This window comes from Oncorhynchus tshawytscha, linkage group LG03 (genome assembly GCF_018296145.1).
Source record: "Oncorhynchus tshawytscha isolate Ot180627B linkage group LG03, Otsh_v2.0, whole genome shotgun sequence".
In the NCBI taxonomy this organism is placed as follows: domain Eukaryota; kingdom Metazoa; phylum Chordata; class Actinopteri; order Salmoniformes; family Salmonidae; genus Oncorhynchus; species Oncorhynchus tshawytscha.
Window position 1 is genome coordinate 58384416 of NC_056431.1, and position 22878 is coordinate 58407293.

The 22878-nt window shown below is 45.1% G+C and overlaps 1 protein-coding gene across 1 annotated transcript in view; it reads left to right on the top strand.

The window, feature by feature from the left end:
- LOC121846204 (zeta-sarcoglycan-like) overlaps positions 1-22878 on the top strand; it is a 105364-nt gene that overhangs the window by 56834 nt on the left and 25652 nt on the right. Inside the window, exon 5 of the mRNA XM_042319739.1 lies at positions 6232-6355. Within this exon, the coding sequence (XP_042175673.1) occupies positions 6232-6355 (124 nt within the window). The remainder of the gene's footprint in view (positions 1-6231; positions 6356-22878) is intronic.

Below are 22878 nucleotides of genomic sequence, written 5' to 3' on the forward strand. Positions count from 1 at the left end.
ATTGACTCAAATGCTAACTGGAGTTTCACAGGCACACACTGGCAAATCTCCTAGTTATTGACTCAAATGCTAACTGGAGTTTCACAGGCACACACTGGCAAATCTCCTAGTTATTGACTCAAATGCTAACTGGAGTTTCACAGGCATACACTGGCAAATCTCCTAGTTATTGACTCAAATGCTAACTGGAGTTTCACAGGCATACACTGGCAAATCTCCTAGTTATTGACTCAAATGCTAACTGGAGTTTCACAGGCACACACTGGCAAATCTCCTAGTTATTGACTCAAATGCTAACTGGAGTTTCACAGGCATACACTGGCAAATCTCCAATTGCTACAGATCTCAAGTTATGAGCAGACTCCTAACTGAACGCCTGAGTTCTTCCTACCCTCGTTTTAATGCCATGCTATTGATAACTTTAGAAAGTGAAACAACCACTTCAGATAGGAGGGGATATCAATCCAGCCTCACATAGCAGAATATCCACCCTAGATTATCATTACTACCCTAAACCTACTGGCCCCAGTTATAATGCTTCAGAGTGGTTTTAATACCTCCTGTTAACCCACCACCCACTTCAGCTGGAAGTGAATCTATGAATCCGGCCTCACACAGCAGAATATCCACCCTAGATGATCCTTACTACCCTAAACCTACTGGCCCCAGTTATAATGCTTCAGAGTGGTTTTAATACCTCCTGTTAACCCACCAACCACTTCAGCTGGAATTGGATCTATGAATCCGGCCTCACACAGCAGAATATCCACCCTATCCATCGTCTCCTATAGCGTATAGACTCACTCCAGTGGTGGGCTGCATGTGCCAGATTGACTGAGCTCCCCAGAAGCCTGAACCATTGATTTCTTGTGAAGCCTGCACTGATTTAGCTAGCGGCCTTTCTGACGTTATGTGTCGTTTCACTTCAACCTGGGACTGAGCCTGGGACTGAGCCTGGGACTGAGCCTGGGTCTGAGCCTGGGTCTGAGCCTGGGACTGAGCCTGGGACTGAGCCTGGGACTGAGCCTGGGACTGAGCCTGGGACCGAGCCTGGGACCGAGCCTGGGACCGAGCCTGGGACCGAGCCTGGGACTGAGCCTGGGACCGAGCCTGGGACTGAGCCTGGGTCTGCAGGTGTTACTGCCACTGGGAGGAGGAGAGAGGCCTTGTGCTGTCTTCACAAATACCTTACATCTGACCCAGCATTTTATTTTTTGTGCTGAGTGAGAGAATGTAGGACGTTTCCCCTCCACCACGTGAGACCAGGGAAAGAGGCAATGACACTGTATGTGGAACAATATATCACATTGTTACGGCTCCCTCATCATCTCTCTCTTTGTTTCTCTGTCTCTCTCACACATCTAACACAGATAGAATAATGTGAGGAGCACACTCGTATTACCCATTTTATCTCTCTCTCTTTCGCTCTCTTTCTCCCTCCCCCATGTCTCTCTCTCTTTTGAAATGTCACATCACCTCAAAAGCGCCTGACGTTTCAGTCCCTCTCCAAGAAAAGTGATCCTCTCCTTTCCTCCTATCCTCTCCTTTCCTCCTTTCCTCTCCTATCCTCTCCTTTCTTAATTTCCTCTCCTTTCCTCTCCTTTCCTCCTTTTCTCTCCTTTCCTATCCTTTCCTATTTTCCTCTCCTTTCCTCTTTTCCTATCCTTTCCTATTTTCCTCTCCTTTCCTCTTTTCCTCTCCTTTCCTCATTTCCTCTCTTTTCCTACTGTCCTCATTTCTCCCTCTCTTTTGTCTTGTCTTTAAGGGAAGTGTTTTCATCAATACTTTTAGACTGCCTGACAGGCATTTCAGGCAGACGAACAATGGTGTTTCTTCTCCTAGCAGGAGGCAGTATGAGTCAGCATATGGTCGCTCAGAGGGGTGGCATGCAGTAGTACAACAGATTCCATCAAGCTTGGATGAAATAGGAGATAAAACCACATATAGATTATTTCTCGATTCATTTTTCTTTTACCCAATTCAAAAAGACTAGTATTTCCAGCTCATCAAATATGAAGCATATGTTTCTCCTGACTACATGACTGACTGGATGTAATGGCTGTGCAGACTTTTGTTCAGGCCCTGCCCTAAAACACTAATTATGGTTCAGGCTGTTTGTGATTTGACTATTTGGATCAGGTTTGTTAATGCTGGGCAGGAACAAAAGCCTGCACACCTAGTAGCTGCAAACCCCTGGTCTGATGTGGTCCAGTTTACCGGACACTGATGAAACCTATTCCTGAACTAAAAAGGAATAGAGAATCTCTAGGTTCAGAGAACCTGCCCTAAAAGCCTAGCTGGTCTATGTTGAACGAGGTGTAGGGATGAAATATTCTGCTAACTTTCCCAAAATTCTAAAGTTTTCCAGAAATATTCCACAGAGATTTCTGGAAAACCTGGGAATTTTGGGAAAGTTACCGCAATTTTCCAACCCTAAAGGTGTCTAAGTCTGCTCACATATCAGCTTGTTGTTCTAACTCTCACCCTACTAGTTCCACTTCAATACATCTGTTTGTTTTCACATCGGGACATGTTAGCCTCTCACAGCGGTCTGTGGTAGGCCACTTTTACTGGCACTCCGCTTTGAGCCACTCACACTCTCAGCAGGGAGCCCCAGTGCACCATGGGAAGTTAAAGAGCTGCTTGTGCCTTGTTCTGATTGTGTTGCTAGCCGTGTAAGAGCTGCTGTTCTCAGAGCGTAGCCTGTCGTTTCAGTTGCTGGTTTGTACTGGATTTGATTGGTACGGTGTCCATATTAGGACATAGTATGAGAAGTATGGGGTCCATATTAGGACAGCCAGATGAGGATGTTTTATGTAAATGTGACGAGAGACTGACTGGAAGCTTTTGTGTAATAAAATAGTATTTAACTACTGCTTTGAGGGTGTGTATACACTCTTTATACACAAGTATGTAGACAACCCTTTCAAAGTAGCAGATTTGGCTATTTCAGCAAAGTCCGTTGCTGAAAGGTGTATAAAGTTCAGCCCACAGCCATGCAATCTCCATAGACAAACCTTGGCAGTAGAATGGCCTTACTGAAGAGCTCAGTGATTACTACTTTGAGGGTGTATATGTGTTGTCTCTCTCTCTCTCTCTTTGTTCTTCTCTCTTTCTCTTTCCGCAAACACGCCAAAAAGTTCTGACACACATCCGTCGGGTACGCCACGTCAGTGACCCGGGCAGAACACGAAGGACGGACCCCAGTCTTTTCACTATTGATTCAATTATCACCGATGGGATGCATGGAGCCATGAAATTACATTTTCGTGAAATTAAAATCCCAAAATTCCCAGGGTCTCACTGCCATTTGCAATTTCCCGGGCTACATTTCACAGCCGCAGACGGGCAGGACGCGAATGTCTTTTTTCCGTTTGTCATTTTTCGACCCAACCTAAGGATTTGTCAGGGAATCTACTGTAGTTAGTAGTAGGTTGTGCTGGATGGATCATGGTTAGAAACAGGATCACGGTGCATTAGTTTGTAAATGTGAAGATGGAGAAGCCTTGAAACACCTTCAGGTGACCTCGCTGCTGCTCTTGCCTTGCGGGGTCACACATACAGAGTCTCACACATACAGAGTCTCACACATACAGAGTCTCACACATACAGAGTCTCACACATACAGAGTCTCACACATACAGAGTCTCACACATACAGAGTCTCACACATACAGAGTCTCACACATACAGAGTCTCACACATACAGAGTCTCACACATACAGAGTCTCACACATACAGAGTCTCACACATACAGAGTCTCACACATACAGAGTCTCACACATACAGAGTCTCACACATACAGAGTCTCACACATACAGAGTCTCACACATACAGAGTCTCACACATACAGAGTCTCACACATACAGAGTCTCACACATACAGAGTCTCACACATACAGAGTCAGAGTCTCACATACAGAGTCTCACAGAGTCTCACACATACAGAGTCTCACACATACAGAGTCTCACACATACAGAGTCTCACACATACAGAGTCTCACACATACAGAGTCTCACATACAGAGTCTCACAGAGTCTCACACATACAGAGTCTCACACATACAGAGTCTCACACATACAGAGTCTCACACATACAGAGTCTCACACATACAGAGTCTCACACAGAGTCTCACACAGAGTCTCACACATACAGAGTCTCACACATACAGAGTCTCACACATACAGAGTCTCACACATACAGAGTCTCACACATACAGAGTCTCACACATACAGAGTCTCACACATACAGAGTCTCACACATACAGAGTCTCACACTCACACATACAGAGTCTCACACATACAGAGTCTCACACATACAGAGTCTCACACATACAGAGTCTCACACATACAGAGTCTCACACATACAGAGTCTCACACATACAGAGTCTCACACATACAGAGTCTCACACATACAGAGTCTCACACATACAGAGTCTCACACATACAGAGTCTCACACATACAGAGTCTCACACATACAGAGTCTCACACATACAGAGTCTCACACATACAGAGTCACACATACAGAGTCTCACACATACAGTCTCACACCTGCCTACACACTATTTTACACCTGACTGGCATTCGGTATTTAAGTGCTCTAAGTTTTACGAAATGCAACATTTACTTTTCGGGGATCAGAACCCCCACCCCCCATGTACCCATATACTCCATTACCCATAGTTCCGAGTCATCCCCCATACCTGTCTCTCTGTGACAAGTGTTGTGAGTTGTATAACTTTTACAACCCAGTTGAAGGCTCTCACCTGTTCTTTTCCTCTGGGAGATTCATGGAGCGAGTTTAGCACGGGATATAACTTCTCTTGGAGATGGGGACTTCAAAAAAGTAGTCACAAAAGTCACAGAGGCTTGAAAATGTCATTTTCCAACCATTTCTCATCGTTCAAGTCGGCTCACTCTTCCTGCCAGACGACACCTTTGTATCGCTCAGCGCTCTCTGACACTTTAAACGATTTATGTTGCCCCGACCGGCGACACAGAAGGGTGGTGTGGGTTTTTTTTTTTGACCGAAAAGGTCATGGGTTCAGATCTCAAATGGTAACATGGCGATATGGCATCAGGGCCATTAAAGGAGAAAGGTCAACGTGAATGTCAAGCTATATACGCCTGGAAAACATCTAACTTATATTGTGACTGAAACCTCCATGGAGAAAGTTCTGAGTTTTTCTGACTATGGTTTCTGTCTTGTCACACCCTCCCTCACTACCTTACAATGTGTATGCACCAGAACTATTATTACATTACCTCCCCCTCCGTTCCCCCCTGAGCTTTTAGAAGTTGTCAAATGAAGACGATAACTGTGTTGATGCATTCTCTCGTTGCCTATCTCTGTCATGTTATAAACAACATGTCCGCCGCATAAAACAAGCCTTGGCGGACGGCGTTGAAGGTCAAGGCGGATCTCCTCGCCGGCGAGAAAGAACGCAGGAAAGCGGCTCCTGCATGATAATGAACTGGACCGATAAGACCTACAGTCTCTGACTCGGGTGTCTTTTCATATAAAGAATCACCACCAAGGCCCTGGCTTTCTGGATGGATGGAAACTTTTTACGTTTTCTTTTTTTTTGGGGTCTCCGAATCACCAGGCGGAACAGCAGCCGGAGCAGCAACAGAAAATCAATGACCTGATTGAATTCCTCTTTTAAAACGGCTGAAAGGACCAGAGCTATTCATAGATATTGTATGATATTCTGACTGTGTAAGAGAACGAGGCTGTGAGGTTTTTTTTTGCAGAGAAGTTGGAAGGAGGGATCGTTAAGTCAATATATTCATTTCTGTCAGGTGGTTAATTATCCGAGGCCTGTTTCACCAGCTAACCTGATGGACCAGTGGACCAGATGACCGCTCAGTCCACAGGGAGACTTCCCATCCAGGCTTCCATCTCTGTGTGTGTGTGTGTGTGTGTGTGTGCGTGCCTGTGTGTCACATAGAGAGAGAGGAATAGTGAGAAAATATGTGTCCTAATGTGCCTGTGTATGACTTAGTGTCCCCCCTCCCTTTCACACCACAGTCCAATCAAATACTCTCAGCTAGATCTGTTTTATAGTTTTTTTAAATGCTGCTTTAAAATAAGTTTCAGTTCAGTTATTTTTTCCGACTTACATTCTAATTGTACACTGTGTTTTCATTATTGATCCTTCAAGACACTCATGCTTTGAATCTAAAGTGATTCGTTGTCTAATTGAATCCCTGGATGTCTGGTTCTCTGCAGACTGGAGTCTCCCACCAGGACCCTGAGTCTGGAGGCTCCCAGAGGGGTGGAGGTCAACGCCGGGGTGGGCGACTTCAAGGCCTCCTGCCGGAAAGACCTGTTGCTCCAGTCGTCAGAAGGAGAGGTGAGAGGGGGAGACGGGGGCAGGTTGGAGTGTGTTGGGGTGGGTGTGTTGTTGGGGTGTGTGTGTGTGTTTTAGGAGGGCTACAATACTGATGCTAGTAGCAGGAGTTCATTAAGTGTCTTATTAACCTAACGAGCTCTATCAATCTGCGCAACCTTGTCCAGCTTTGTTCTCCTCTCCATTTATTTGGGGGAGAGATGTGACCTCATTAACGCTGCAGTCATGATGAGGTGCCTGTTATCTGTCTGTCTCTCTGTCTCTGTCTGTCTGCTCTTCGGTCTGTGGCCCAGCGCGCTGTCGAGACTTCCCTGGAGCGAACCTTGTCATTAGCTCTGTAATTAACTCGGAAAGAAAAGCAGTGTTCGCCAAGACTGTGATAGTTTGATAGCATGGAACAGTAGGAGGAAAAATAACTATGCAAGTTCTGACTTATTTGTCGCCTTCTTCTTTTCAAAGCTGATTTTTCAGGGGGAGGGACGGGAAGAGCCTTTCGTCTCATAGTAAATGTTAGTGGCATTTAGAAGGTAACTTACTCCTAAAGCACCACTTCAATCTCTATTAGACTTCCTTGTTGCTATGACCGATAGTGCATCCTGGGCATGTGAGAGGTCACAGGTTAGAGACCAGTGTGATAAGTAAATGTCCCCCTATAGAGTTAGATATCCTGTCTCATATCCTGTCTTTTCAATGTCCAGTTCTACTTCAGGAAGTGCACCCTCTATCCAACTCCATGATGTCCCCTGCGTGTTGTTTGCATGCTAAGCACAATGGCCGCTGCTGAAGTGGAACTGGTTTGTGTGATTGGTCCTAAACAACTCAAGCGTTGTCAGACTTTCAGAGTCCGTCTCCCTGCTGTTACAGGATCACCTTTAAATGAACACTAGCTGGTTCCTGAGATGTGTCCCGCTCTCCTTTCAGCTCCAGGCCCCCAGCCTGGCTTTAGTAACTACACCCGCTATTTAATTAACTTCCAACATCCCTGGTAATAGATCATTGTATATCGTCACTTAACTATAAAAAGGCATTTTTTTTCTTATTTCTCCTCTTCCCTTCTTCTTTTTCATCTCTTTCCTGTATAGGAGATGTCTACCTTGTCTACCTTTAGAGGTAGATCTGGAGTCGAAAGAAATGCACACCTGTTTAGGCTAGTGGAGTAGAACACTTGAAAAAGAAAAGGAGAGCGTCACATCTAGGAGCTCAGATGTAATAATTTAATAACTAAATATGTTTAGACAAGCGGTCTTCATCAGGGTCTGTCTGTCTTCATCAGGGTCTGTCTGTCTTCATCAGGGTCTGTCTGTCTTCATCAGGGTCTGTCTGTCTTCATCGGGGTCTGTCTGTCTTCATCAGGGTCTGTCTGTCTTCATCAGGGTCTGTCTGTCTTCATCAGGGTCTGTCTGTCTTCATCAGGGTCTGTCTGTCTTCATCGGGGTCTGTCTGTCTTCATCAGGGTCTGTCTGTCTTCATCGGGGTCTGTCTGTCTTCATCAGGGTCTGTCTGTCTTCATCAGGGTCTACCATTAGAGGTATATCTGTCTATCTTCATCAGGGTCTGTCTGTCTTCATCAGGGTCTCTCTGTCTTCATCGGGGACTACCTTTAGAGGTAGATCTGTCTGTCTTCATCAGGGTCTGTCTGTCTTCATAAGGGTCTGTCGGTCTTCATCAGGGTCTACCTTTAGAGGTAGATCTGTCTATCTTCATCAGGGTCTGTCTGTCTTCATCAGGGTCTGTCTGTCTTCATCGGGGACTACCATTAGAGGTAGATCTGTCTGTCTTCATCGGGTTCTGTCTGTCTTCATCGGGGTCTGTCTGTCTGTCTTCATCGGGGTCTATCTGTCTTCATCAGGGTCTACCATAAGAGGTAGATCTGTCTGTCTTCATCAGGGTCTGTCTGTCTTCATCAGGGTCTGTCTCTCTTCATCAGCGTCTGTCTGTCTTCATCAGGGTCTGTCTGTCTTCATCGGGGTCTGTCTGTCTTCATCAGGGTCTGTCTGTCTTCATCAGGGTCTACCTTTAGATGTAGATCTGTCTGTCTTCATCAGGGTCTACCATTAGAGGTAGATCTGTCTGTCTTCATAAGGGTCTGTCTGTCTTCATCAGGGTCTACCATTAGAGGTAGATCTGTCTGTCTTCATCAGGGTCTACCTTTAGAGGTAGATCTGTCTGTCTTCATCAGGGTCTACCATTAGAGGTAGATCTGTCTGTCTTCATCAGGGTCTACCATTAGAGGTAGATCTGTCTGTCTTCATCAGGGTCTACCATTAGAGGTAGATCTGTCTGTCTTCATCAGGGTCTGTCTGTCTTCATCAGGGTCTACCTTTAGAGGTAGATCTGTCTGTCTTCATCAGGGTCTACCATTAGAGGTAGATCTGTCTGTCTTCATCAGGGTCTACCATTAGAGGTAGATCTGTCTGTCTTCATCAGGGTCTGTCTGTCTTCATCAGGGTCTACCATTAGAGGTAGATCTGTCTGTCTTCATCAGGGTCTGTCTGTCTTCATCAGGGTCTACCATTAGAGGTAGATCTGTCTGTCTTCATCAGGGTCTGTCTGTCTTCATCAGGGTCTACCATTAGAGGTAGATCTGTCTGTCTTCATCAGGGTCTACCATTAGAGGTAGGACAATGCCCTGAAGAGGAGAAGAGACGATCATAGAGAGTGTAAGACGAGCACTAGACACTTGACACAAAGCATTTTCGGCAAACCGTGGGCTTTGACGCACAACGAGGGGTGTTATGAAACAGATGGATCTCTCTGTAGCCTTAGTGTGACGGAGTTCTGTCAGTCTTTGTGCGGCGTGACACCCAGTGACATGTCCTGACCTTCCTGTCTTCGTCCCGCATTGACTTCCTCCCTCATCAGTCCAGCCCTGGCGGCCACACAAATTACAACTTGTGGGCCTCTATGAGGAAGTTGGGGAACACAGCCAATTAGATTTACTGCTCCTACTTTCCTCTCTCTGTCTTTTTAATTCTCAATTATTCCTCGTGTGATGGAGGACGTTGACAGAAGAAGAGGGAGAAGAGGAGAAAATAGATGTCTCTGTCAATTTGGAAGGGAAGGCAAACCACATCGGACACCGGGGCTTAAGGCGAAATCGATGTTGTCAGCAGCTGGCACTTAAAGGAGCTACATTCAAGTTTAAAAACTTTGGAGAGCCTGGAATTAAATCCAAATGGGTTCGGGTTCCCGATTCGGGAGCATCTTATCGCCTTCTCCGGGATTTCCATTAAAATCAGAGGGAATGAGACTTGACAGAGTCCTCTCGCTCTCCTCTAGTCCCGAGGCCTACTCACTCGCTCTGTCTGTCTCGCTCTCTTTCTCTCATCCCAAGGCCTACTCACTCTATCTTTCTCTCGCTCTCTTTATCTCTGTCTCTCTCTATTTCTTTCTCTCTCTCTGTATTTCTCACTCTCTCTCTCTCTCTCATCCCTAGGTCTCCTTACTCTCCCTTTCTCAACTCTCTCTCTCAGCTCTCCATGTCTCTCTCTCTCAGCTCTCCATGTCTCTCTCTCTCTCCTCTCCATGTCTCTCTCTCCTGTCTCTCTCTCTCATCCCTAGGTCTCCTTACTCTCCCTTTCTCAACTCTCTCTCTCAGCTCTCCATGTCTCTCTCTCTCAATTTCAATAGAATTCTCTCTCTCATTCAGCTCCCCATGTCTCACATGTAAACGGAAAAGAGCAGGCAGGTACTCAAATGAAATCTTGAAGCCTCCAATTGCCCAAAGCCTTTGACTGTCTCTTTTTTTTATTGTACATTAGTGCCATTCAACTTTAAGAGCGGAATATCGTAAAGTTCAATTGCCCTCATTCAACCTATTTAGAGAATGGCTAAGTAGTAATAGAAATAATGCAGTGTAGGTTAAGTGGGAGTTATTCTGAGCTTCTTAGCCTTTTAGCCACTGCTAAAGCTGCACTGAAGTGGATGCTTAGAACTGCTTCCTGTCTCAACTATGTTTGTTGTTGTGGTGGTGGTAACTCACTTCCTCCCCCCGTTCCTTCTCTTTCTCCTCTTCCTCCTCTTCTCCCTCTTTCTCCTCCACCTACTCATCATCAGTCACAACTCTGAAACCTGAGTAGAAACCTACTTCTCATATCTAGTATGGAACATTTGACTGAAATCTGTCATGATCAACCCATATTTTCTCTGACTTTACAGTAAGACATTGAAGGCAGCTGTAATGGCACTTTCAACCAGGGCCCAACTAAATACACCTGTACACATGTAACCACAAAGCTAAGGTGACAAACTAGCACGGGTAACCCATATATGGTCTTACAGTATGTCTAATTTGTTTGAATAAAGATCCAGGCTGCCTCCCAAAAGTTTGCTTTTACAGGCATTTCGCTACACCCGCAATAACATCTGCTAAACACATCTATGTGACTAATAACATTTGATTTGATTTGATGTCACCCTATTCCCTATTTGGTGCACTACTTTTGACCAGGTGCCATACAGTAGCTCTGGTCAAAGTAGTGCACTATAAAGGGAATAGGGCGCCATTTGAGACGTACCCAGATAATGTATTCTCTAGTGTTTGGGAACAGAACTACAGTCTGACTGTAGTTGAGATTTGAGAGAAATAATGGGAAAATCTGTCAAAATGGCAACCAACATAACTAGAGTACCCTACAGTCCCTTCAGGAAGTATTCATACCCCTTGACTTGTTCCACAGTTGTGACTGGCCGGCACGATTCGGTCTTATGTAGCAACATTTTTTATTTTTTTATTTTTACATTGGATAAAAGTAGAGACTCAGAGATAGAAAACGGTATGTCATACAATTCAGTTGAGGAACAATGGGAAAGTAATTCTGCTTTGAAATTTGATAAACTTGTAACCTCACTTTTGACAAAATGACCCTTGAATGTTTTGGTGCATACTGCAGAGCTCTTCGTTGTCTACACTCAACACACCCTCTTAAGCTTTAGCACCACCCATCTCTTTAAGGATTCACGTGAGGCTATGTACTAAACAACCAAACATTTCAAGACTAAAGGCTGGTTTATACCACCGGTCTGTTTGTAATTGTAATCTGGAGTGCCAGAGCGTGCTCTGGGCATTCATAAACTCAGAGCATTGTCAGATTGTCCGTTTAAATTCAGAGCATTTGTCTCTCGGAGCTTTCAGAGTGCACACTGGATGCTCTGGCTGAGTAGGGTAGATCTGAGCGTTCTGATCTAACAACAGCAGTCATGCACCCAAGCTAATGTTGGCTAACTTGCAAGCTACTTCCTGACACAAATGAGAGAACGGCTCACTCATTTTACTCACCCTAGCAGAGCTGTTTGGGATGTTTTTATGTTATCAGAGCATTGGTGACTGCAACGGTGCTGCTGGCAACAATTTAATTACGCTTTTTTGCCCATGTTTACTGCCCATGTTTACTGCCCATGTTTACTGCCCATGTTTACTGCCCATGTTTACTGCCCATGTTTACTGCCCATGTTTACTGCCCATGTTTACTGCCCATGTTTACTGCCGTATTCAACAAGTTCATAAATTCGGCTGTTATTCTGGCAAACTCAGACGAGAGTCCTCTGATATCGGAGTACATAGACATAGTCTATCGACAGTTGTCGCAGTGACGTCATGAACATTCTATTGAAATAGTTGCTTGCATAGTGGAGTCTTTTGTTTAGACGTGTAAGCTAGCTAGCTAAATAACGAACCATAATCCCAACTGATAATGTTACTACCATGCGTGAATCTAGCAATGCAAATGGCTCTGAGATACAAATAATATTACGACACAGATCATACACTTAACGTTAGCTAGCCAGCCAGCCATCTAGCGTTAGCTAGCTAGCGAACAGTATCCTTTAACTTGAAATGAAAACGACTTTCTAACAGAATTTGAAACGTGTAAAGGTGACTAACTCCATTCCATACAAATTTGCGCAACCACAGCATTCAAACGAGGCTGCAATAAAAACTAATGGGACTGTAGCGACTGTGTTGGCAACAAAATCCGGGGTGTGAACTAAGTTTCAATTCAGCATTGATTGCGTGATAATGGACTAATAATATTCGAGAAAGGATGAAAAAACTGACCCCTCTGACGCGGTACGTTACATCGTGACGTGTCACTACGTACTGTACGGCATGCATTTGCAACTAATTTTGTGCCATACAGCCTCTTTCCACCAGGGGTAGCCCGTCTCTCGCATATTAAAAACATTAAAAACAAGAAAGGGACAGGGTAAGGGGGATACCTAGTCAGTTGTCAGTTGTACCTTCTGTGTGTTCTCTTTTCGACTCCGTCTGCATATTTGCAATCAAACGCCAGAATTTTCTCCATCTCCTTGGCTATCATTCTCTAATTCCATGAATTTAAAGCTCTGTCCTCCAGAAAGTGGAGAGCAACACTTATGCTGTTCTACTACGTGATATCTATCAAAAAAGCAGCGTTAGAATGGATTACCAACACATACTGAACAGCTCATATTATAGACAGAACTGTGCTATATGGCAGACCAATCCATACTCATCTCTTGGCATATCCAGCCCACTCATTATCTCAGCAAACCATGGCTAGCGGGAACATTTCTGACTTTTTCCGTGTCTAAACCAACTAGGCTCGTAATTTAACAATTGTATTCGTATTCACAGATGGTATACACGTTTGTTATTAAGGCACATATAAGTTCACTTGTTCCAGAAGGCATTTCTGCCAAAAAACGCATTTACCTTCAAATGGCGCTCCTGTGTAGTAGTGATGCCTGTGTTTAGCTCTATTCCATTTTTTTGTATCCTAAAAAACTTCCTAGTTCTTGCAGATGACAAGCATACCCATGATGTAGCCACCACCATGCTTGAAAATATGAAGAGTGGTACTCAGTGATGGGTTGTGTTGGATTTGCCCCAAACATAAAGCTTTGTATTCAGGACAAAAAGTTCATTTCTTTGCCACCTTTTTGCAGTTTTCCTTTAGTGCCTTGTTGCAAACAGGATGCATGTTTTGGAATATTTTTTATTCTGCACAGGCTTCCTTCATTTCACGTCATTTAGGTTAGTATTGTGGGGTAACTACAATTTTGTTGATCCATCCTCAGTTTTCTCCTATCACGGCCATTAAAATCTGTAACTGTTTTAAAGTCACCATTGGCCTCATGGTGAAGTCCCTGAGTGGTTTCCTTCCCCTCCGGCAACTGAGTTAGTAAGGACGCCTGTATCTTGGTAGTGACTGGGTGTATTGATACACCATCCAAAGTGAAATAAATAACTTCACCATGTTCAAAGGGATATTCAATGTTATTTTTTTGTTTTTTTGACCCATCTACTATTACGTGCCCTTCTTTACGATGCATTGGAACACCTCCCTGGTCTTTGTGGTTGAATCTGTGTTTGAAATTCACTGCTGGACTGAAGGACCTTACAGTAACACTAATTGTATGTGTGGGGTCAGGAGATAAGGTAGTCAATCCAAAATAATCTTAAACTCTATAATTGCACAAAGTCTGTCCAATTTATTATGTGTCTTGTTAAGCAAATTACTCCTGAACAAATTTAGGCTTTTCATAACAAAGGGGTTAAATATTTATTGACTCAAGACATTTAATTGTTTCATTCTTAATGAATTTTTAAGAATTTATAAAAACATAATTCCACTTTGACATTATGGGGTATTGTGTAAATCTAAATTTAATACATTTTAAATTCCGGCTGTAACACAACAACATTTGTAAAAGTCAAGGGGTGTGAATCATTTCTGAATGCTCTGTATGTTATCAACCATCAGTTCAGAAATGATAAATCACAGCTGTCCAATGTTTGGCAATGATGATGGAAGCCATGACGGTGGCGGGGTCTGCGTTCTGTCTGACATTGTCCTAGTGTCACGCTGAGGCAGCAGAAAGGCGCACCCACACACACACACACACACACACACACACACACACACACACACACACACACACACACACACACACACACACACACACACACACACACACACACACACACACACACACACACACACACACACACACACACACACACACACACGCACACACACACGCTTCTAAAAGACCTATAGGACAGGCTTCCTTCATTGTTGTGTCTTTGTCCCCTCTGTCTGTGTGCATTATGCCGTCACTACAGCTGGACTAGGTCTCAGGTTTATTATGGTGGTCAGTACAGTACTAGGGTCTGTCACTAGGTCTCAGGTTTGTGGTGGTCAGTACAGTACTAGGGTCTGTCACTACAGCTGGACTAGGTCTCAGGTTTGTGGTGGTCAGTACAGTACTAGGGTCTGTCACTACAGCTGGACTAGGTCTCAGGTTTATTATGGGGTCAGTACAGTACTAGGGTCTGTCACTAGGTCTCAGGTTTATTATGGTGGTCAGTACAGTACTAGGGTCTGTCACTAGGTCTCAGGTTTATTATGGTGGTCAGTACAGTACTAGGGTCTGTCACTACAGCTGGACTAGGTCTCAGGTTTATTATGGTGGTCAGTACAGTACTAGGGTCTGTCACTACAGCTGGACTAGGTCTCAGGTTTATTATGGTGGTCAGTACAGTACTAGGGTCTGTCACTAGGTCTCAGGTTTATTATGGTGGTCAGTACAGTACTGGGTCTGTTACTAGGTCTCAGGTTTATTATGGTGGTCAGTACAATACTAGGGTCTGTCACTAGGTCTCAGGTTTATTATGGGGGTCAGTACAGTACTAGGGTCTGTCACTACAGCTGGACTAGGTATCAGGTTTATTATGGTGGTCAGTACAGTACTAGGGTCTGTCACTACAGCTGGACTAGGTCTCAGGTTTATTATGGTGGTCAGTACAGTACTAGGGTCTGTCACTACAGCTGGACTAGGTCTCAGGTTTATTATGGGGGTCAGTACAGTACTAGGGTCTGTCACTACAGCTGGACTAGGTCTCAGGTTTATTATGGTGGTCAGTACAGTACTAGGGTCTGTCACTAGGTCTCAGGTTTATTATGGTGGTCAGTACAGTACTAGGGTCTGTTACTACAGCTGGACTAGATCTCAGGTTTATTATGGGGTCAGTACAGTACTAGGGTCTGTCACTACAGCTGGACTAGGTCTCAGGTTTATTATGGTGGTCAGTACAGTACTAGGGTCTGTCACTACAGCTGGACTAGGTCTCAGGTTTATTATGGTGGTCAGTACAGTACTAGGGTCTGTTACTACAGCTGGACTAGATCTCAGGTTTATTATGGGGGTCAGTACAGTACTAGGGTCTGTCACTACAGCTGGACTAGGTCTCAGGTTTATTATGGTGGTCAGTACAGTACTAGGGTCTGTCACTAGGTCTCAGGTTTATTATGGTGGTCAGTACAGTACTAGGGTCTGTCACTAGGTCTCAGGTTTATTATGGGGGTCAGTACAGTACTAGGGTCTGTCACTACAGCTGGACTAGGTCTCAGGTTTGTGGTGGTCAGTACAGTACTAGGGTCTGTCACTACAGCTGGACCAGGTATCAGGTTTATTATGGTGGTCAGTACAGTACTAGGGTCTGTCACTACAGCTGGACTAGGTCTCAGGTTTATTATGGTGGTCAGTACAGTACTAAGGTCTGTTACTAGGTCTCAGGTTTATTATGGTGGTCAGTACAGTACTTGGGTCTGTCACTAGGTCTCAGGTTTATTATGAGGGTCAGTACAGTACTAGGGTCTGTCACTACAGCTGGACTAGGTCTCAGGTTTATTATGGGGGTCAGTACAGTACTAGGGTCTGTCACTACAGCTGGACTAGGTCTCAGGTTTATTATGGGGGTCAGTACAGTACTAGGGTCTGTCACTACAGCTCAGGTTTATTATGGTGGTCTCAGGTTTGTTACGGTGGTCAGTACAGTACTAGGGTCTGTCACTACAGCTGGACTAGGTCTCAGGTTTATTATGGGGGTCAGTACAGTACTAGGGTCTGTCACTAGGTCTCAGGTTTATTATGGTGGTCAGTACAGTACTAGGGTCTGTTACTACAGCTGGACTAGATCTCAGGTTTATTATGGGGTCAGTACAGTACTAGGGTCTGTCACTACTGCTGGACTAGGTCTCAGGTTTATTATGGTGGTCAGTACAGTACTAGGGTCTGTCACTACAGCTGGACTAGGTCTCAGGTTTATTATGGTGGTCAGTACAGTACTAGGGTCTGTCACTAGGTCTCAGGTTTATTATGGTGGTCAGTACAGTACTAGGGTCTGTCACTACAGCTGGACTAGGTCTCAGGTTTGTGGTGGTCAGTACAGTACTAGGGTCTGTCACTACAGCTGGACTAGGTCTCAGGTTTATTATGGGGTCAGTACAGTACTAGGGTCTGTCACTACAGCTGGACTAGGTCTCAGGTTTATTATGGTGGTCAGTACAGTACTAGGGTCTGTCACTACAGCTGGACTAGGTCTCAGGTTTATTATGGTGGTCAGTACAGTACTAGGGTCTGTCACTAGGTCTCAGGTTTATTATGGTGGTCAGTACAGTACTAGGGTCTGTCACTAGGTCTCAGGTTTATTATGGTGGTCAGTACAGTACTAGGGTCTGTGACTACAGCTGGACTAGGTCTCAGGGTTATTATGGTGGTCAGTACAGTACTAGGGTCTGTCACTAGGTCTCAGGTTTATTGTGGTGGTCAGTACAGTACTAGGGTCTGTCACTAGGTCTCAGGTTTATTATGGTGGTCAGTACAGTACTAGGGTCTGTCACTAGGTCTCAGGTTTATTATGGTGGTCAGTACAGTACTAGGACCTGTCACTAGGTCTCAGGTTTATTATGGTGGTCAGTACAGTACTAGGGTCTGTCACTAGGTCTCAGGTTTATTATGGTGGTCAGTACAGTACTAGGGTCTGTCACTAGGTTTCAGGTTTATTATGGTGGTCAGTACAGTACTAGGGTCTGTCACTAGGTCTCAGGTTTATTATGGTGGTCAGTACAGTACTAGGGTCTGTCACTACAGCTGGACTAGGTCTCAGGTTTATTATGGTGGTCAGTACAGTACTAGGGTCTGTCACTACAGCTGGACTAGGTCTCAGGTTTGTGGTGGTCAGTACAGTACTAGGGTCTGTCACTACAGCTGGACTAGGTCTCAGGTTTATTATGGTGGTCAGTACAGTACTAGGGTCTGTCACTAGGTCTCAGGTTTGTTATGGTGGTCAGTACAGTACTAGGGTCTGTCACTACAGCTGGACTAGGTCTCAGGTTTGTTATGGTGGTCAGTACAGTACTAGGGTCTGTCACTACAGCTGGACTAGGTCTCAGGTTTATTATGGTGGTCAGTACAGTACTAGGGTCTGTCACTAGGTCTCAGGTTTATTATGGTGGTCAGTACAGTACTAGGGTCTGTCACTAGGTCTCAGGTTTATTATGGTGGTCAGTACAGTACTAGGGTCTGTCACTACAGCTGGACTAGGTCTCAGGTTTATTATGGTGGTCAGTACAGTACTAGGGTCTGTCACTACAGCTGGACTAGGTCTCAGGTTTATTATGGTGGTCAGTACAGTACTAGGGTCTGTCACTAGGTCTCAGGTTTATTATGGTGGTCAGTACAGTACTAGGGCCTGTCACTAGGTCTCAGGTTTATTATGGTGGTCAGTACAGTACTTGGGTCTGTCACTAGGTCTCAGGTTTATTATGAGGGTCAGTACAGTACTAGGGTCTGTCACTACAGCTGGACTAGGTCTCAGGTTTATTATGGGGGTCAGTACAGTACTAGGGTCTGTCACTACAGCTGGACTAGGTCTCAGGTTTATTATGGTGGTCAGTACAGTACTAGGGTCTGTCACTACAGCTGGACTAGGTCTCAGGTTTATTATGGGGGTCAGTACAGTACTAGGGTCTGTCACTACAGCTGGACTAGGTCTCAGGTTTATTATGGTGGTCAGTACAGTACTAGGGTCTGTCACTAGGTCTCAGGTTTATTATGGTGGTCAGTACAGTACTAGGGTCTGTTACTACAGCTGGACTAGGTCTCAGGTTTATTATGGGGGTCAGTACAGTACTAGGGTCTGTCACTACAGCTGGACTAGGTCTCAGGTTTATTATGGTGGTCAGTACAGTACTAGGGTCTGTCACTACAGCTGGACTAGGTCTCAGGTTTATTATGGTGGTCAGTACAGTACTAGGGTCTGTCACTACAGCTGGACTAGGTCTCAGGTTTATTATGGTGGTCAGTACAGTACTAGGGTCTGTCACAGCTGGACTAGGTCTCAGGTTTATTATGGTGGTCAGTACAGTACTAGGGTCTGTCACTCAGCTGGACTAGGTCTCAGGTTTATTATGGTGGTCAGTACAGCTGGGTCTGTCACTAGGTCTCAGGTTTATTATGGTGGTCAGTACAGTACTAGGGTCTGTCACTAGGTCTCAGGTTTATTATGGGGGTCAGTACAGTACTAGGGTCTGTCACTACAGCTGGACTAGGTCTCAGGTTTGTGGTGGTCAGTACAGTACTAGGGTCTGTCACTACAGCTGGACCAGGTATCAGGTTTATTATGGTGGTCAGTACAGTACTAGGGTCTGTCACTACAGCTGGACTAGGTCTCAGGTTTATTATGGTGGTCAGTACAGTACTAAGGTCTGTTACTAGGTCTCAGGTTTATTATGGTGGTCAGTACAGTACTTGGGTCTGTCACTAGGTCTCAGGTTTATTATGAGGGTCAGTACAGTACTAGGGTCTGTCACTACAGCTGGACTAGGTCTCAGGTTTGTGGTGGTCAGTACAGTACTAGGGTCTGTCACTACAGCTGGACTAGGTCTCAGGTTTATTATGGTGGTCAGTTCAGTAGTAGGGTCTGTCACTAGGTCTCAGGTTTATTATGGTGGTCAGTACAGTACTAGGATCTGTTACTAGGTCTCAGGTTTATTACAGTGGTCAGTACAGTACTAGGGTCTGTGACTACAGCTGGACTAGGTCTCAGGTTTATTATGGGGGTCAGTACAGTACTAGGGTCTGTCACTAGGTCTCCGGTTTATTATGGCGGTCAGTACAGTACTAGGGTCTGTTACTACAGCTGGACTAGATCTCAGGGTTATTATGGGGGTCAGTACAGTACTAGGGTCTGTCACTACAGCTGGACTAGGTCTCAGGTTTATTATGGTGGTCAGTACAGTACTAGGGTCTGTCACTAGGTCTCAGGTTTATTGTGATGGTCAGTACAGTACTAGGGTCTGTCACTAGGTCTCAGGTTTATTATGGTGGTCAGTACAGTACTAGGGTCTGTCACTACAGCTGGACTAGGTCTCAGGTTTATTATGGTGGTCAGTACAGTACTAGGGTCTGTCACTAGGTCTCAGGTTTATTGTGGTGGTCAGTATAGTACTAGGGTCTGTCACTAGGTCTCAGGTTTATTATGGTGGTCAGTACAGTACTAGGGTCTGTCACTACAGCTGGACTAGGTCTCAGGTTTATTATGGTGGTCAGTACAGTACTAGGGTCTGTCACTACAGCTGGACTAGGTCTCAGGTTTGTGGTGGTCAGTACAGTACTAGGGTCTGTCACTACAGCTGGACTAGGTATCAGGTTTATTATGGTGGTCAGTACAGTACTAGGGTCTGTCACTACAGCTGGACTAGGTCTCAGGTTTATTATGGGGGTCAGTACAGTACTAGGGTCTGTCACTACAGCTGGACTAGGTCTCAGGTTTATTATGGTGGTCAGTACAGTACTAGGGTCTGTCACTAGGTCTCAGGTTTATTGTGGTGGTCAGTACAGTACTAGGGTCTGTCACTAGGTCTCAGGTTTATTATGGTGGTCAATACAGTACTAGGGTCTGTGACTACAGCTGGACTAGGTCTCAGGTTTATTATGGTGGTCAGTACAGTACTAGGGTCTGTCACTAGGTCTCAGGTTTATTGTGGTGGTCAGTACAGTATTAGGGTCTGTCACTAGGCCTCAGGTTTATTATGGTGGTCAGTACAGTACTAGGGTCTGTCACTAGGTCTCAGGTTTATTATGGTGGTCAGTACAGTACTATGGTCTGTCACTAGGTCTCAGGTTTATTGTGGTGGTCAGTACAGTACTAGGGTCTGTCACTAGGCCTCAGGTTTATTGTGGTGGTCAGTACAGTACTAGGGCCTGTCACTACAGCTGGACTAGGTTCTCAGGTTTATTATGGTGGTCAGTACAGTACTAGGGTCTGTCACTACAGCTGGACTAGGTCTCAGGTTTGTGGTGGTCAGTACAGTACTAGGGTCTGTCACTACAGCTGGACTAGGTCTCAGGTTTATTATGGTGGTCAGTACAGTACTAGGGTCTGTCACTAGGTCTCAGGTTTGTGGTGGTCAGTACAGTACTAGGGTCTGTCACTACAGCTGGACTAGGTCTCAGGTTTGTGGTGGTCAGTACAGTACTAGGGTCTGTCACTACAGCTGGACTAGGTCTCAGGTTTATTGCGATGGTCAGTACAGTACTAGGGTCTGTCACTAGGTCTCAGGTTTATTATGGTGGTCAGTACAGTACTAGGGTCTGTCACTAGGTTTCAGGTTTATTATGGTGGTCAGTACAGTACTAGGGTCTGTCACTACAGCTGGACTAGGTCTCAGGTTTATTATGGTGGTCAGTACAGTACTAGGGTCTGTCACTACAGCTGGACTAGGTCTCAGGGTTATTATGGTGGTCAGTACAGTACTAGGGTCTGTCACTAGGTCTCAGGTTTATTATGGTGGTCAGTACAGTACTAGGGTCTGTTACTAGGTCTCAGGTTTATTATGGTGGTCAGTACAGTACTAGGGTCTGTCACTAGGTCTCAGGTTTATTATGGTGGTCAGTACAGTACTAGGGTCTGTCACTACAGCTGGACTAGGTCTCAGGTTTGTGGTGGTCAGTACAGTACTAGGGTCTGTCACTACAGCTGGACTAGGTATCAGGTTTATTATGGTGGTCAGTACAGTACTAGGACCTGTCACTACAGCTGGACTAGGTCTCAGGTTTATTATGGTGGTCAGTACAGTACTAGGGTCTGTCACTACAGCTGGACTAGGTCTCAGGTTTATTATGGTGGTCAGTACAGTACTAGGGTCTGTCACTAGGTCTCAGGTTTATTATGGTGGTCAGTACAGTACTAGGGTCTGTTACTACAGCTGGACTAGATCTCAGGTTTATTATGGGGGTCAGTACAGTACTAGGGTCTGTCACTACAGCTGGACTAGGTCTCAGGTTTATTATGGTGGTCAGTACAGTACTAGGGTCTGTCACTACAGCTGGACTAGGTCTCAGGTTTATTATGGTGGTCAGTACAGTACTAGGGTCTGTTACTACAGCTGGACTAGGTCTCAGGTTTATTATGGTGGTCAGTACAGTACTAGGATCTGTCACAGCTGGACTAGGTCTCAGGTTTATTATGGTGGTCAGTACAGTACTAGGGTCTGTCACTAGGTCTCAGGTTTATTATGGTGGTCAGTACAGTACTAGGGTCTGTCACTAGGTCTCAGGTTTAGTATGGGGGTCAGTACAGTACTAGGGTCTGTCACTACAGCTGGACTAGGTCTCAGGTTTGTGGTGGTCAGTACAGTACTAGGATCTGTCACTACAGCTGGACTAGGTCTCAGGTTTATTATGGTGGTCAGTACAGTACTAGGGTCTGTCACTAGGTCTCAGTTTTATTATGGTGGTCAGTACAGTACTAGGGTCTGTCACTAGGTCTCAGGTTTATTATGGGGGTCAGTACAGTACTAGGGTCTGTCACTACAGCTGGACTAGGTCTCAGGTTTGTGGTGGTCAGTACAGTACTAGGGTCTGTCACTACAGCTGGACCAGGTATCAGGTTTATTATGGTGGTCAGTACAGTACTAGGGTCTGTCACTAGGTCTCAGGTTTATTATGGTGGTCAGTACAGTACTAAGGTCTGTTACTAGGTCTCAGGTTTATTATGGTGGTCAGTACAGTACTTGGGTCTGTCACTAGGTCTCAGGTTTATTATGAGGGTCAGTACAGTACCAGGGTCTGTCACTACAGCTGGACTAGGTATCAGGTTTATTATGGTGGTCAGTACAGTACTAGGGTCTGTCACTACAGCTGGACTAGGTCTCAGGTTTATTATGGGGGTCAGTTCAGTAGTAGGGTCTGTCACTAGGTCTCAGGTTTATTATGGTGGTCAGTACAGTACTAGGATCTGTTACTAGGTCTCAGGTTTATTACAGTGGTCAGTACAGTACTAGGGTCTGTGACTACAGCTGGACTAGGTCTCAGGTTTATTATGGGGGTCAGTACAGTACTAGGGTCTGTCACTAGGTCTCAGGTTTATTATGGTGGTCAGTACAGTACTAGGGTCTGTCACTACAGCTGGACTAGGTCTCAGGTTTATTATGGTGGTCAGTACAGTACTAGGGTCTGTCACTACAGCTGGACTAGGTCTCAGGTTTATTATGGTGGTCAATACAGTACTAGGGTCTGTCACTAGGTCTCAGGTTTATTATGGTGGTCAGTACAGTACTAGGGTCTGTCACTACAGCTGGACTAGGTCTCAGGTTTATTATGGTGGTCAGTACAGTACTAGGGTCTGTCACTAGGTCTCAGGTTTATTGTGGTGGTCAGTACAGTACTAGGGTCTGTCACTAGGTCTCAGGTTTATT